Below are 14803 nucleotides of genomic sequence, written 5' to 3' on the forward strand. Positions count from 1 at the left end.
TCCTGGGTTCAAGAAGTTCTCTGCCTCAGCCTCCTGAGTAGCTGGGATTACAGGCACCTGCCACCACGTCCAGCTAATTTTTTGTATTTTTAGTAGAGACAGAGTTTCACCATCTTGGCCAGGCTGGTCTTGAACTCCTGACCTTGTGATCCACCCGCCTCAGTCACCCAAAGTGTTGGGATTACAGGCGTGAGCCCACCGCGCCCGGCCAAGGGTCTGTTTTTATAAGCTGTGACGATTAAATGTGCTAATATAGAATGTCTTGCCTGTAAAGTGCTACATTATGTGAGCTTTTGAGGATTGTGTTTAAAAAAAGTGCTACGTGTTAGTTATTATTGTTATTACTTTACAACACAGCAAATAAATAATAATTTTTTTTTTTTTTGAGATGGAGTCTCGCTCTGTTGCCCAGGCTGGTGTGCAGTGGTGCGATCTCAGCTCATTGCAACCTCCACCTCCTGGGTTCAAGCGATTCTTCTGCCTCAGCCTCCCAAGTAGCTGGGACTACAGGTGTGTGCTACCATGCCTGGCTAATTTTTGTATTTTTAGTAGATATGGGGGTTTCACCATGTTGGCCAGGCTGGTCTCGAACTCCTGACCTCAAATCATCCACCACCTCAGCCGCCCACAGTTCTGGGCTTACAGGTGTGAGCCACCATGCCCAGTCAATAATAATTAAAAAAAAAATTGGATAAACTCAATAGTCATTCCTACTTTGTAATTTTAAAAACAATACAGTTTCAAAAACGTTTTAATTGTGGTAAAATACACATAACATAAAATTTACCATCTTAACCTTTTTTTTTTTTTTTTTTGAGATGGAGTTTTGCTCTTCTTGCCCAGGCTGGAGTGCAGTGGTGCGATCTTGGCTCAGTGCAACCTCTGCCTCCTGGGTTCAAACCATTCTCCTGCCTCAGCCTCCTGAGTAGCTGGGATTACAAGCGCCCGCCACCACACCCGGCTAATTTTTGTATTTTTAGTAGAGATGGGGTTTCGCCATGTTGGCCAGGCTTCTCTCAAACTCCTGGCCTCACGTGATCCACCTGCCTTGGCCTCCCAAAGTGCTGGGATTACAGGCGTGAGCCACCGCGCCCAGCCCTGAGCCACCGTGCCCGGCCCACCATCTTAACCATTTTTAAGTGTACAGGTCAGTAGTAAATACATTCATATTGTTTGCATCCAATCTCCAGAACTTTTTTTACCTAGGAAAATGAAAACTGAAATGCCCATTAAACAACTCCTCATATCCACCTTCCTCCCCATCCCCTGGCAGCTACCATTCTACTTTCTGACTCTATGAATTTGACTATTATAGGTGCCTCATCTAAGTGGAATCACAAAGTATTTGTCTTCTTGTGACTGGCTTATTCACTTAGCATAATGCTCTCAGGGTTTATCCATGTTGTAGAATGTAGAATTTCATGTATACACCACATTTTGTTTATCCATTCATTTGTTGATGGATATTTGAGTTGCTTCCACCTTTTGGCTATTGTGAATAATACTGCCGTGAACGTGGTTGCACAGCTATCTCTTTGAGTCCCTGCTTTCAACTCTTTTGGGTATATTCCCAGAAATGGAATTGTTGTATCATATGATAATTCTGTTTTTGAGGAACTGCCATAGTTTTCCATAGTGGCTACACCATTTTACATTCCCATCAACAGTGTACAAGTATTCCAGTTACTCCAGATCCTCACCGATACTTGTTATTTTGTAGGGTTGGTTGGTTTTTTGTTTTCTTGGTAGTGGTCACCTCAATGGATGTGAGGCGGTGTCTTTTTGTGAGTTGCAGTTTCCTAAAATTAGTGATTTTGAGCATCTTTTCATGTGGTCGTTGGCCATTTTTGTATCTTTGGAGAAATATCTGTTCAAGTCCTTTGCCCATTTTTTCATTGGGCTGTTTATTTTGTTGTTGTTGAGTTGTAGCAGTTATTCATATATTTGGGTTATTAATGCCTTACCATATATATAAATTGCAAGTATTTTCTCCCATTCCATGGGTTTCCTTTTTATTCTGTTGATTGTGTCACTTAATGCACAGATTTTAAATGTTGATGTCTATTTTATGTATTTTTACTGTTTTTATCTCTGCTTTTGGTGTCACATTCGAGAAATCATTGCTAAATTCAATGCCGTAACACTTTCTCCCTGTTTTCTTCTTCTTCTTTTTTTTTTTTCTTTTTTTTGAGATGGAGTCTCTGTAGCACAGGCTGGAGTGCAGTGGCACGATTTCAGCTCACTGCAAACTCCTCCTCCTGGGTTCAAGTGATTCTCCTGCCTCAGCCTCCCAAGTAGCTGGAATTACAGGTGCCCGCCACCACGCCCAGCTAATTTTTGTAGTTTTAGTAGAGATGGGGTTTCATCATGTTGGCCAGGCTGGTCTCAAACTCCTGAACTCAGGTGATCCACTCACCTTGGCCTCCCAAAGTGCTGGGATTACAGGCGTGAGTCACCGCGCCCGGCTCTCCCTGTTTTCTTGTAAGAGTTGATTATACTTTTAGTTCTTTTTTTTTTTTGGCTGTAAGTTTATTCAATGCAAAAGAATCCTCTCCAGTTTTACTGAGGTGGCTGACCACGTCCACGACCAAATCCGCCTCTAAACTAGAATTCGGTTGCTGACCCAGCCCCAGCCTCGGCTTTCTTGTCGGCACCAGGTAGCACAGCACTCCTCACATACAGACCTTTAGGCCAAGGCCTGCCAGTCTCTGGACGGCTATGGGGTAGGATGGCAGGCACAATCTCCGGGGGCAGATGAAGGTAATCACGGAGATACTGGATACCCTCATTGGTAAGGTACCAGTAGAAATGTCTCCAGGCAAAGTGTTCCTTCACGTAGCCTCGGGACTTGAGAGACTGCATGGCCTTCATGACATGAAGGCTGGGCACATTCTTGTCTGCCAGCTCCGGGTGCTCAGGCATGTCGGACATCCTTCTTGGCCACCATGACTCCCTCCTTAAAAAGGAGTTCATAAATGGCAATCCGGTTCTTCTTAGGCATCAACATCTCTGCGGCTGCAGGGTCCGGGGCCGGGGCTGGAAAGCTAGTTTTAGTTCTTATGTTGAGGTCTTTGATGTGTTTTGAGTTCATTTTTGCATGTAGTAATGGTCCAACTTTCATTTCATTTGCATGTACATATCCAGTTTCTCCAGCACCATTTTTTGAGACCATCTCGCTCTGTCGTCCAGGCTGGAGTGCACTGGCAGTAATCTCAGCTCACTGCAACCTCCACCTTGCAGGTTCAAGTGATTCTCGTGCCTCAGCCACCCGAGTAGCTGGGATTACAGGCATGTGTCACCATGCCCAGCTAATTTTTCTATTTTTAGTAGGGGTTGGGTTCGCCATGTTGGCCAGACTGGTCTCAAACTCCTGACCTCAAGTGATCTGCCCGCCTCACCCTCCCAAAGTGCTGGGATTACAGGCGTGAGCCACCGCACCAGCCTCCAGCACCAGGTTTTGAAAAAATTGACTTTCACCATTGAATAGCCTTGGCACCTTATCAAAAATCATTTGACCATGTATGTGAGGATTTCCTTCTGGCTGTCCATTCTTTTCCATTGATATAAGTCTGTCTTTAATGCCAATACCACGATGTTTTGATTACTATAGCTTTGTAATTTTTTATTATTTATTTATTTTTTTTTTTGAGACGGAGTCTCGCTCTGTCGCCCAGGCTGGAGTGCAGTGGCGCGATCTCGGCTCACTGCAAGCTCCGCCTTCCGGGTTCACGCCATTCTTCTGCCTCAGCCTCCCGAGTAGCTGGAACTACAGGCGCCCGCCACTGCACCCAGCTAATTTTTTGTATTTTTAGTAGAGACGGGGTTTCACCATGGTCTCGATCTCCTGACCTTGTGATCCGCCCGCCTCGGCCTCCCAAAGTGCTGGGATTACAGGCGTGAGCCACCACGCCTGGCCAAATTTTTAAAAATTTATTATTATTATTATTTTTTGAGACAGAGTCTCACTTTGTTGCCCAGGCCGGAATGCAGTGGTGCAGTCTCAGCTCACTGCAACGTTCACCTCCCAGGTTCAAGCGATTGTCCTGCCTCAGTCTCCTGAGTAGCTGGGACTATAGGTGTGCACCATCCCGCCCGACTATGTTTTGTAATTTTAGTATAGATGGGGTTTCACCATGTTGGCCAGGCTGGTCTTGGAACTCCTGACCTCAGGTGATCTGCCTGTCTCGGCCTCCCAAAGTGCTGGGATTACAGGCATGAGCCATTGCGCCCGGCATGTAGTAAGTTTTGAAACCAGGAAGTGTGGGACCTCCAACTTCTTTTTCAAGATTGTTTTGTCCATTTGGGGTCTTAGCCCATTTATGCTTAGTGTTTCATTATTGGGTTGCTAAGCTTGTGGGAGTTATTGATATCCTACTGTTCAAGGTCATCACCAAGGTCTGATTTTTCACAGAAAAAAATTTGCAACCTCGGGCATAAATGGGTTAATATAGTTTTTAATGGTAAAGCTTTAGAAGTGTTACCATGAAAATGAAGAACGGAAAAATGTTTTCTATGATTATTATTTCATGTTTTATTCAATGCAGTAAAATGTAAAACAAATGAGGTATAAATTATAGAAAGGAAGATAAAACCTTGTTATTTACAAATGCTATGATTTTATACCTAGACAACTAAATGGAAAGGAACAAACTGGGCCACGTGCAGTGGCTCATGGCTATAATCCCAGCACTTTGGGAGTCTGAGGTGGGCGGATCACTTGAAGGCAGGAGTTCCAGACCAGCATGGCCAACATGGTGAAACCCCTTCTCTACTAAAAATACAAAAAAATTAGCCAGGTGTGGTGGTGTGTGCTTGTAATCCCAACTACGTGGGAGGCTGAGGCGGGAGAATTGCTTGAATCTGGGAGGTAGGGGTTGCAGTGAGCTGATATCACATCTTTGCACTCCAGCCTGGGCTACAGAGCGAGACTCCATCTCCAAAAAAAAAAAAAAGAAAGAAAGAAAGGAAAAGACTGAAAATGATTAAGAAGAACAATTCAGTAAAGTGACTGGCTAAATAAAAACCATGAAAATTAATAATTTCTGTATATCAGCAGTAACATAAAAATAGGAAAAATTGCTTTTAAAATTAAGTAATAAACATGTTTTTATTTTACTTGTAACTGTTTTGTTTTGAGACAAGGTCTTGGCTCTGTCACCCAGGCTGGAGTGCAATGTGCAGTGGCGCGATCTTGGCTCACTGCAACCTCTGCTTCTCGGGCTCAAGCGATCTGCCCACCTCAACCTCCAAGTAGCTGGCACCACAGGTGCACACCACCATGCCTTGCTAATTTTTTGTATTTTTGGTAGAGATGGGGTTTCACCATGTTGGCCAGGCTGGTCTCTAACTCCTGAGCTCAAGGGATCCACCCACCTTGGCCTCCCAGAGTGCTGGGATTATACGAGTGAGCCACTGCTCCCAGCCTGTTTTGAGTTAATTTTTATGTTGATGTGAAGGAAGGGTACAACTTCATTGTTTTGCCTGTGGCTATCTACTCCTGGCACCATTTGCTGAAAAGACTATTCTTTCCCTCATTGAATTGTGTTGGCACCCTTGTCAAAAATCATTTGACCACAATTATGGATTTATTCCTGGACTCTCAGTTCTATTCCATTGATCTAACCTTATGCTAGTACTGTACTGTCTTGATTACTGTGGCTTTGTTTTTAGGTGATGAAGTATGAGCCTTCCTACTTTTTCAGGATTGGTTCCTAGCAATTCCATATGCATGTTAGAATTTGCCTACCAATTTCTACAAAGAAGTCAGCTGGGGCTGGGTGCGGTGGCTCACATCTTTAATCCCAGCACTTTGGGAGGTGGAGGCGGGTGGATCACCTGAGGTCAGGGGTTCAAGACCAGCCTGGCCAACATGGCGAAACAATAATAAATTATTATTGTTTATAATATAAAATTATTTCTTCCTCTTGATGCTTCTGTGTATGGAATTATTTTCTTCATTTTCAGATTGCTCATTGCAAGTATTAAAAAATGGATTTTTGTCTATCAGTCTTGTATTCTACAACCTTGCTGAACTAGTCAGTTATAAAAGGAAGGCTCCTTGTGGCTGTTTTATGCCCTGGGTCTCTCCTACAAACTAGCCAGTCTATAGTCTAGGCTGTATCTTCATTACATCCAGGAACCTCTTTCCACTTGCCTAGTACCACAACCCCTATTGTTTTTGGGAACACCCTTAGACTGAAACTTGTCACACTCTTGCAAGTGAAGTTAGGTCCTTTGAGATACTCTGTGTTCCTGCTTCTTCCCTTAGGCAAAGTATCTGAGCCAGGGTTCTAGCGGTAAACTAGGTGGGGACAATGGCAAGCTTTTCTGTGAATGCTACCCCAGCGCTAGGAGGGTATGGGTCAGGTCAGCAGCCTGGGGTCCTCTTGGCTTGTCTCTCCTGTTGTGGAACCACTGTCCCATGAGCTGGTAGAAAGGGTCGTTGGATTCCCAGTATTCTCAGTGTGTCATGCCTATGAAAGAGCCCCTTTTCCACAAGTAGGGATTGAGCAGAAGAAGGGAGCCCCTGCCTCTGAGAGTACTTGCCTGAGACAGCCTCAGCAACAGAAAAGTCAGGGCAAGATGAGAAACGCTGAAGTCGCATTCTTCCCAGGAATAAAGAGAGCCCTCAGGGATGGGCGCGGTGGCTCACAACTGTAATCCCAGCACTTTGGGAGGTCGAGACAGGCGGATCACCTCAGGTCAGGAGATCGAGACCAGCCCGGCCAACATGGTGAAACCCCATCTTTACTAAAAATACAAAAATCAGCCGGGCGTGGTGGTGGGCACCTGTAATCCCAGCTACTCGAGAGGCTGAGGTGGGAGAATCACTTGAACCCAGGAGGCAGAGGTTGCAGTGAGCCGAGATCACGCCATTGCATTCCAGCCGGGGTGACAACAGTGAAACTCTGTCTAAAAAAAAAAAAAAATCATCAGGCTGCTTCTTCAGTTTTGCTATCCTCTTAGGATTAAAATTTATTTATTTATGATTTTTTTTTTCGTTCAGGGACCACTTAATAGTGAGTCTTCCAACCAGAGCTTGTGTAGCGTCAGATCCTTGAGTGATAAAGGAGTAGAGGTAAGAAGCTATGTTCATGGCAGGACTTTTCATACTTGTACTTTTGGGCCAGGTTTGGTGGCTCAAGGCTATAATCCCAGCACTTTGGGAGGCTGAGGCGGGCAGATAGCTTGAGGCTGGGAGTTGGAGACCAGCCTGGGCAACATAGTGAGAACTCGTTTCTACAAAAAAACTTAGCAGGGCGTGGTGGTGCACACCTGTGGCCCCAGCTACTTGGAGGTGGGAAGATCGTTTGCACCCGAGAGAATGAGGCTGCAGTGAGCTGTGATGGCACCATTGCACACCATCCTGGGCGACAGAGTGAGACCCCCATCTCACAGAAAAGATAGCACTGCTTAATTAACTCCCTGGGTGCTGTTAGACTCTGTGTAAATTGCTCCCCTTTGAGTTGTGTGCTCTTTGCATACGTACGGTTATGATGTGGCCCTCACGGGTTTTTATTATAATCATGTGTGGATCTTACATGTCTTAAAATTTTTGCATAGTTGCCATCAGTAAAGGATAGAAATTTGCAATATTGTTCCTGTTTAAATGGAAGATAAAATTGATTGACTGATTTTACTTTTACAACTTTTTTTGAGACATGGCCTCGCTCTGTCATGCAGGCTGGAGTGCAGTGGTGCAATCATAGCTATTGTAACCTGACACTCCTGAACTCAAGCAGTCCTCCTGTCTCAGCCTCCTGAGTAGCTAGGTGCTACTATGCCTGGCTAATTTTTAAAAATATTTTTGGAGGCGGGGCCTCGCTGTGTTGCCCAGGCTGGTCTGGAACTCAAGCCATCCTCCCACCTCAGCCTCCAAAGTGCTGGGATTACAGACATGAGCCACAGTGCCTGGTGAAGATTTTTTGTTCATTTGCTTAACTATTCACAGCCCTCATGCATGAGATTTTTTTTTTTTATTTGGCATATAACCTAGCCGCCTGTAGATGGGTCTAAGTGTAAGTCTGTAGCCACCTACTTTGTACTTTGCAGATCTCTCCTTTTTGGAAAAAAGATTGGATTTAAAGTAGAAGTAGTGTAACAGCAGTTTTCTGAGAACTTAACATATGGTGGACATTTGTCCTACATTTGTGCTCTATTAAATATCTTATGAAAGTTTTGTAGCAGCTCTGATTTACAGATGAATAAACTCAAGCTCTGATATTTTAAGCAGTTTGCCAAAAATTGTGTGGATGGTTTGATTCTAGACCCTAATACTCTTTGTTATACTCAGTTTTAAGAGGAAGACAGTGATTCAGGACTTGTCTGGGCCAGTTATATCTGTTTATATATTCAATATTTTGTGTATACTCACTGTTTTTCCTAACGTGAAAAATTTACCAAAATGCTAATTGTGACTTATAAGGTATTTAACAGACTCCCGAGAAAAAGCAGAATGACCAGCGAAATCGGAAAAGAAAAGCTGAACCATATGAAACTAGCCAAGGTAGTAATAATTTCGTATCAACAAAAGTACTCAATTCTAATGTACTTAGATAGAATTTTCTAACTCATACTAAATAATTAGTTTGTACACAGGGATTCCTGATAAAGGAGGTTTGTGTATCTTAAGGGAATATCAGACTGTTTATTACAGACTTGCCATTTGATATACACCTGACAAAACAGTGTTAGTTTTTCGGGGACTCTTTGTTTTCCCTGTTGTAAGCTAACAATCTTATTAACCACAGGTTTTTCTTTACACCAAGCATATATTGTACAAAAAAGAGGTTATGTCAGAGTTTTAACTCTGTCTTTTGTTAGATCAGTGATTTGTTAATGACAGCCAGCTGAAAGTGCTTCATTTACATTACTGTCCTTTCTGCCTACTGCTCTTCCATGGCAGTTGTTTAGTTGAATATTGGAACCCACGGGGATAAATCTGTAAACATGATGGTTATAATGCCAAATATCTTTATATAATCAAAGAAAGAAAAAATGGCTTGGCTTTTTTTTCTCCCATTCTAAGGAATAGAAAGCCCAGTCTTGTTGCATCCTTCTTATCTTTTAAAATCTACAGATAATTCATTTTGTCTTTGGGAGCAAAATTCTCCCAAAGTGACAAGAAAAATTACAGAATCTTAAACCTGTGAAAAATTCTTCCTTTCACTGCTTGTTCAGTCCTTTATTTTATGGAGGAAATAGTCTGTTCTTAGGCTAAGGTATTTTGGCTCATTTGTTACAAGTAAAGCTGACACTTGGGTTTATAGCAATGTATGTAGTTACTGAATGTATAGTACATTTTAGTGAATGATGGTTTATATGTGTATTGGAAAAACTGTATTTACTTTGGTTTTATTTTCAGGGAAAGGCACTCCTAGGGGACATAAAATTAGTGATTACTTTGAGGTAAGTTACATTTTTTGAAAAAACAAACAAAAAAACAAAACAAAACAAAAAAACTCTATAGTGATTTTTTTAAAAAACCCTAAATCCTTGTGTTCATTTGAGGCTTTAGAAAGTAATATTTTGGCCAGGCAAGGTGGCTTATGCTTGTAATCCCAGCACTTTGGGAGGCTGAGATGGGAGGATCGCTTGAACCCAGGAGTTCGAGACCAACCTGGGCAACATGGGGAAACCCTGTCTCTACAAAAAACAGAAAAAATTAGCCAGGTGTGGTGGCACACACTTATAGTCCTGGCTACTTGGGAGGCTGAGGTGGGAGGATCACTTGAGCCTGAGAAGTCGAGGCTGCAGTGAGCCATGATCTACTGCACTCCAGCCTGGGTGACAGTGAGACCCTGTCTCCAAAAAAAAAAAAGAAAGAAAGTAATGTTTTGCCTTTACTGTACTCTTCTTCCCTTTCTCCCCATCTTCATCAGTTAATGCTGCCCCATCTCTCAATAAGAGAAAACTGCTGCTGCCTTCCTAAATTTAAATTTATTATGTGTCTTGTCTGTGATGATATAAGAATTCACAAATGAGGTGATTTTTCTCTTGGCCAGACGAGGTTTTGTGTCTTACAAAGATTGAGGTGGAATGACTTGGACTCTTCTTTTGTCCTCCTCCCTTTAGTCCAGTGGAACATGTAGTGAGTTCCCTGACCCATCGTTAGTGGTTACTAAAGACACTAACATCCACTGCACCACTGCATTTCTGCTTCGTGTATTTTGAGACAAGAAGGGAAAACATTCTTCTCTCATGTCCTTTCAAAATCATGTATACCTTCAGCTTTCTAGCCACGTTTTCTTTATATCTTGGTATATTTCTGCTGGAGCTCCTTCTTAAAAATCTCATTAAAAATTAGCAGAATTTGACTTGTGTGGCATTTTCTCTCTAGAGTAAAATGTGTTAACTTAAAGGGGCCATATGATTAAGATCTGTTTGTGTATTAATCTTTTACTCTCCTTATCTGAAGCATAGTACTGTTTTGAATTATTCATATCTGTTTTTCCCTGTTGGCCAGTTTGCTGGGGGAAGCGGGCCAGGAACCAGCCCTGGCAGAAGTGTTCCACCAGTTGCACGATCCTCACCGCAACATTCCTTATCCAATCCCTTACCAGTAAGCATTCACCTGGAGAAATTTGACACCTGTTGTAGGAGACAAGATGCCCAGAAACACTCAAGCAAAGTTTCTCTTTCATTAATTACCCACAGGGAATGAAGCATTAGGGAGAAAAGTTCATAGTTTTACCTATGAATCCCTTACTTTGATTCAAATCTGTTATCAGTAAATTAGCTTTTTACAGAAGAGCCAATCCTATTATCTCTATATAATAAATTACCTCTAATCCTACAGCTCAGTATCTATCAAAGAATTGATTCCAATCGAAACATTAGGTTTTTTCCCTTGCCAAATTTGTATGTTCCTGTAGGGTTTATTTTTATTTTAAAATTTGACCAGCTTCTGGCATAATTATCTCCAGAGCTTACTCAGTAATGTACTAGAAAAACTAATGCTATACAGATTTGTGATAGGTATGTTTCCAGCCTGTAAGAGAGATCTGAAGGTCTTAAAAACATTATACCTAAGTAAATGGTTCTCAGTTGGTGGCAGTTTTGCCCCTCAGGGACATTTGTCAATAACTGGAGTCATTATTGGTTGTCACTGCTCGGAGTTATGGGGATGACACTATAGGCATCTACTGGGCAGAAGTCAGGGATGCTGGTAAACATTCTGTAATGTTAGGACAGCCTCCCTGCAAAAAAGAATTACCTGGTCCAAAATATCAGTGGTGCCAAGGTTGAGAATTCCTGAGTAAGCTAACGTAGGATTATGTTTATTTGCTCCAGTGTTCTTCGCATTATTTGTTGATACTGTGTAAGACCTCTTACTCAAGAGTGTGCTGTATCCCCTAATGCCTTATGTATTGCCTCTGGGATCTTGGGAGACAGGGTCTCTGGGACAGAAGTTTTTATTTTAGATCACTGATTTTTAGGAAAGTTGTTTTTCTTTGCCTTGGTAGAGTTGTGTAATAGTACTCATTTCCTAAGCGATTTAGGCTTCTGTATTGTTAAAGTATTTTAAAATGTACTTTCTCCCCCTCTACTGTCTCATAAAAACCTTCATTAGGATTATTGTAATTATTAAAGCACTTATGAAAACATAAGTTAAACTTACGAAAACAACTAAGAAGTTTTGGCTATTACCGTGCCATCCTTGCCATATATATATAATTTTTTTTTTTTTTTTTTGAGACAGTCTTGCTCTGTCACTCAGGCTAGAGTGCAGTGGTACGATCATGACTCACTGCAACCTCTGCCTCCTAGGCTCAAGTGATTCTCCCAAATCAGCTTCCTGAGTAGCTCGTACTACAGGCATGTACCGCTACGCCCGGCTAATTTTTGTATTTTTTTGTAGAGGTGTGGTTTCACCATATTGCCCAGGCTGGTCTCAAACTCCTGAGATCATGTGGTCTGCCTGCCTCCACCTCCCAAAGTGTTGAGACTACAGGCATTAGCCATTGTGTCAGACCATCCTTGGCCATAGTTTAAAATGTTAGAAATGTTTGATGATAGATCCAATTTGGGCAGGTTGAGGTTTGTTAGTTAACTGTTGAAGAGGCCTGTGTCTCTGTTTTTCTTAAGTTTCAAACCAATTAAAGTCTAAAAGATATTAAATGAGATTGCAGATTATCTATTTGGGACAGATACGTTTTGTAGAATTTCTCGGTGTTGTCTATCACTCTTTTCTTCCTGAAATGCCTTTTTCATTTGGTTTTTAATGGTGTGACCACCCATCTCTCATGTGTCAGTTTAGGTTGAATCTTACCTAAAGACAAAAGAGATGAACTCAATGATCTGTAGACATTTTTGCCAGCTATATGAATGTGGCTGAGCCTCATCATCATGCAAATCCGAGTATAGATGAGGTGTTAAAATAGAAACCAAAGCTTAATCCTCCACCTTTTCCTTGCCTGCCTCTAGGCAACTCAGCATGGTTGGAGGAAAACACATACACCAAGGTGGCTGACTGATCTGGTCATGAGCACTGGCCTCATGTGTACGTCTCACTGCCTGCCAGTCCTACTGTATTTCTACTTAGTTCCCTTTCCTCCATGAATATGTCCTATTTTTGTCATCTCCTGCAAACCTCCAGCAATTCTTCTGCTAACTGATGGCCTTCCTTTTTTATGTTACTGAGAAAATAGAAACAATCAGAAGAGCATTTCCACATGCTCCTACTGCAGATTTGCCAAGCTCCTTGCATCAGTACCCACATCCATCTGCCTTTGAGATGAATGAACTTGCTAGCCCTTCACATGGGTCTGGTCTCCCCAATAATTATGTATCCAGCTGTCTACTTGACATTTCCACTTGTACTGCTTGAGCGTGTCCAAAAAGGAACTCTTGCTTTCCCTTCCCTACCATAACAATAACATTGAACTGCTCTTCCTGTAATCTGCCTTGTCCTGGTAAATGACAGTTTACACCATCTGGTTTTTCAGGTCACAGCCTCATGCCCCAAATGTAATCCATCAGAAAATCCTGTTTTTCCTTTAAAGTGTATTACAATATGACCACTTTTCTATTTTTCCAGTTCACTGCATTAGCTTTCAAAGTAGTCTCCTTGTTTTTGCCCTTGTTTCACCTAGTCTTAATGTAATAGCCCGAGTAATTGTTAAAATGTTCAGATACATCCCGGCACTCCTCTGCTCAACACTTCCTAGACTGAAGTCTTTATGTGACCTAAAAGCTCCTGCGTGATCTGTGCTCCCCATCGTCCACCTGATTCTGACATCTGCAGCCATTCTCCCTCTCCTTCATGCCACTGCAGCCACACTGGCCTCCTTGAGCTCTGTGAAAAATGCTTTTGCTATAGGGTCTTTGTACTTGTTATTCCCTCTTCCAGGAACATTCTTTTCTCAGATATCAGCAATCTCTTCATCAGGTTGTTGCTCAAAAATGACCTTAGCCAAGCGGTCTCCCTTAGCCAACTTCTCTAAAATAGCAGTCCCTCATACCTTGTCAATTTGTTCCTAACTGTACTGTATTTTAATTCTAAGTTATTGGCACCTGACACACCCATGTACATACATTTTAATATATATTTAAATTTTTTTGTTGATTCATATTTATACATACAGAAGAGTACACATTGTAAGTCTACAGTTCACATGAATTTTCACAAACTCTACAAGCACAAGAAATATTACCAGTGCTGCAGAAGTCCCCCTGAGTTCCCTTTCAGTTACTAACCCCCTCCCTGCCGCTGTGGATAGCCACTAGCCTGACCTCTAACAACACAGATGAATTTTTTTTTGTATCTTGTGTAAAAGACATTCAGTGTATACTCTTGTGTCTAGCTCCTTTTGTTGCACATTACTTTTGTGAGGTTTATCCATTTCATTGTGTATTTTGTAGGTCATTTATTTTCATTGGTGTGTTATAAGTTTAATTTTCATTTAGTAATTTATATATTTTAATTTTGAACTATATAATTAGTTAATTGCCCATCTTCCGACTAGATTTTTTTTTTTTTTTGAGACGGAGTTTCGCTTTTGTTGCCCAGGCTGGAGTCCAGTGGTGCGATCTTGGTTCACTGCAACCTCCGCCTTCCAGTTTCAAGCGATTCTCCTGCCTCAGCCTCCCGAGTAGCTGGGACTACAGACAGGCGCCACCACGCCCAGCTAATTTTTGTATTTTTAGTAGAGACAGGGTTTCACCATGTTGGCCAGGATGGTCTCGATCTCTTGACCTCGTGATCTGCCCGCCTCGGCCTCCCAAAGTGTTGGGATTACAGGCATGAGTCACCGCGCCCAGCCTAGAATGTTAATCTCTTAAGAATGGGGATTTTGCTTTGCTTTATTTACTGCTGTCTCTTGTTACATAAAGGTGTAATTTTTAAACTAATTTCCCCCACTTGACATGTAAGCAATAATGTCTTATTTCATTTTCAGTCTCCAGCATCCAAAACAGTATTTGGGACACAATAGGTGTTCAAAATTGTGCTGACAGGGAAGAATAGATGGATAAAAAGTTGTTTTCACCTTTTTTCCTATTAAAGATTATTTTGTATTTGTGTTAAATATAAAAAATAAAGTATGTAAAACATGAAAGTTTTCATGCAGGAGTTGGCAAAAGACAGGTCACAGCTGGCAAGCTAGGAATGATTTTTATTTTTTTAAATTTATTTCATTTTAATTTATTTTATTTTTGGAGACAATATAATAAGTCTCACTCTATCCCCCAGGCTGGAGTGCAGTGGTGCAATCTTGGCTCACTGCAACCTCAGCCTCCCGGGTTCAAGCGATTCTCCTGCCTCAGCCTCCCGAGTAGCTGGGATTACAGGTGTGCACCACCA

General features: G+C 42.0%; 2 protein-coding genes across 3 annotated transcripts in view; one reads left to right on the forward strand and one right to left on the reverse strand.

Annotated features, from left to right (window-relative positions):
- Nucleotides 1-2488: 2488 nt before the first annotated feature.
- LOC107976103 (small ribosomal subunit protein eS10-like) lies at nt 2489-3038 on the reverse strand. The gene has a single exon (XM_054656258.2). It carries the CDS (start codon nt 2971-2973, stop codon nt 2605-2607), a length of 369 nt encoding a protein of 122 aa, XP_054512233.1. The 5' UTR covers nt 2974-3038; the 3' UTR covers nt 2489-2604.
- Nucleotides 3039-3902: 864 nt separating this feature from the next.
- LOC107971619 (serine/threonine-protein kinase tousled-like 2) overlaps nt 3903-14803 on the forward strand; it is a 49176-nt gene continuing 38275 nt past the window's right edge. Inside the window, exons 1-4 of one of the 2 annotated variants that reach the window (XM_024353579.3) lie at nt 3903-7078; nt 8426-8506; nt 9365-9408; nt 10466-10561. The gene's annotated coding sequence lies outside the window, so the exon portion shown is untranslated. The remainder of the gene's footprint in view (nt 7079-8425; nt 8507-9364; nt 9409-10465; nt 10562-14803) is intronic. The other variant, XM_063815571.1, reaches the window with a different exon arrangement.

The sequence above is a fragment of the Pan troglodytes genome, chromosome 6 (genome assembly GCF_028858775.2).
Source record: "Pan troglodytes isolate AG18354 chromosome 6, NHGRI_mPanTro3-v2.0_pri, whole genome shotgun sequence".
Classification (NCBI taxonomy): Eukaryota; Metazoa; Chordata; class Mammalia; order Primates; family Hominidae; genus Pan; species Pan troglodytes.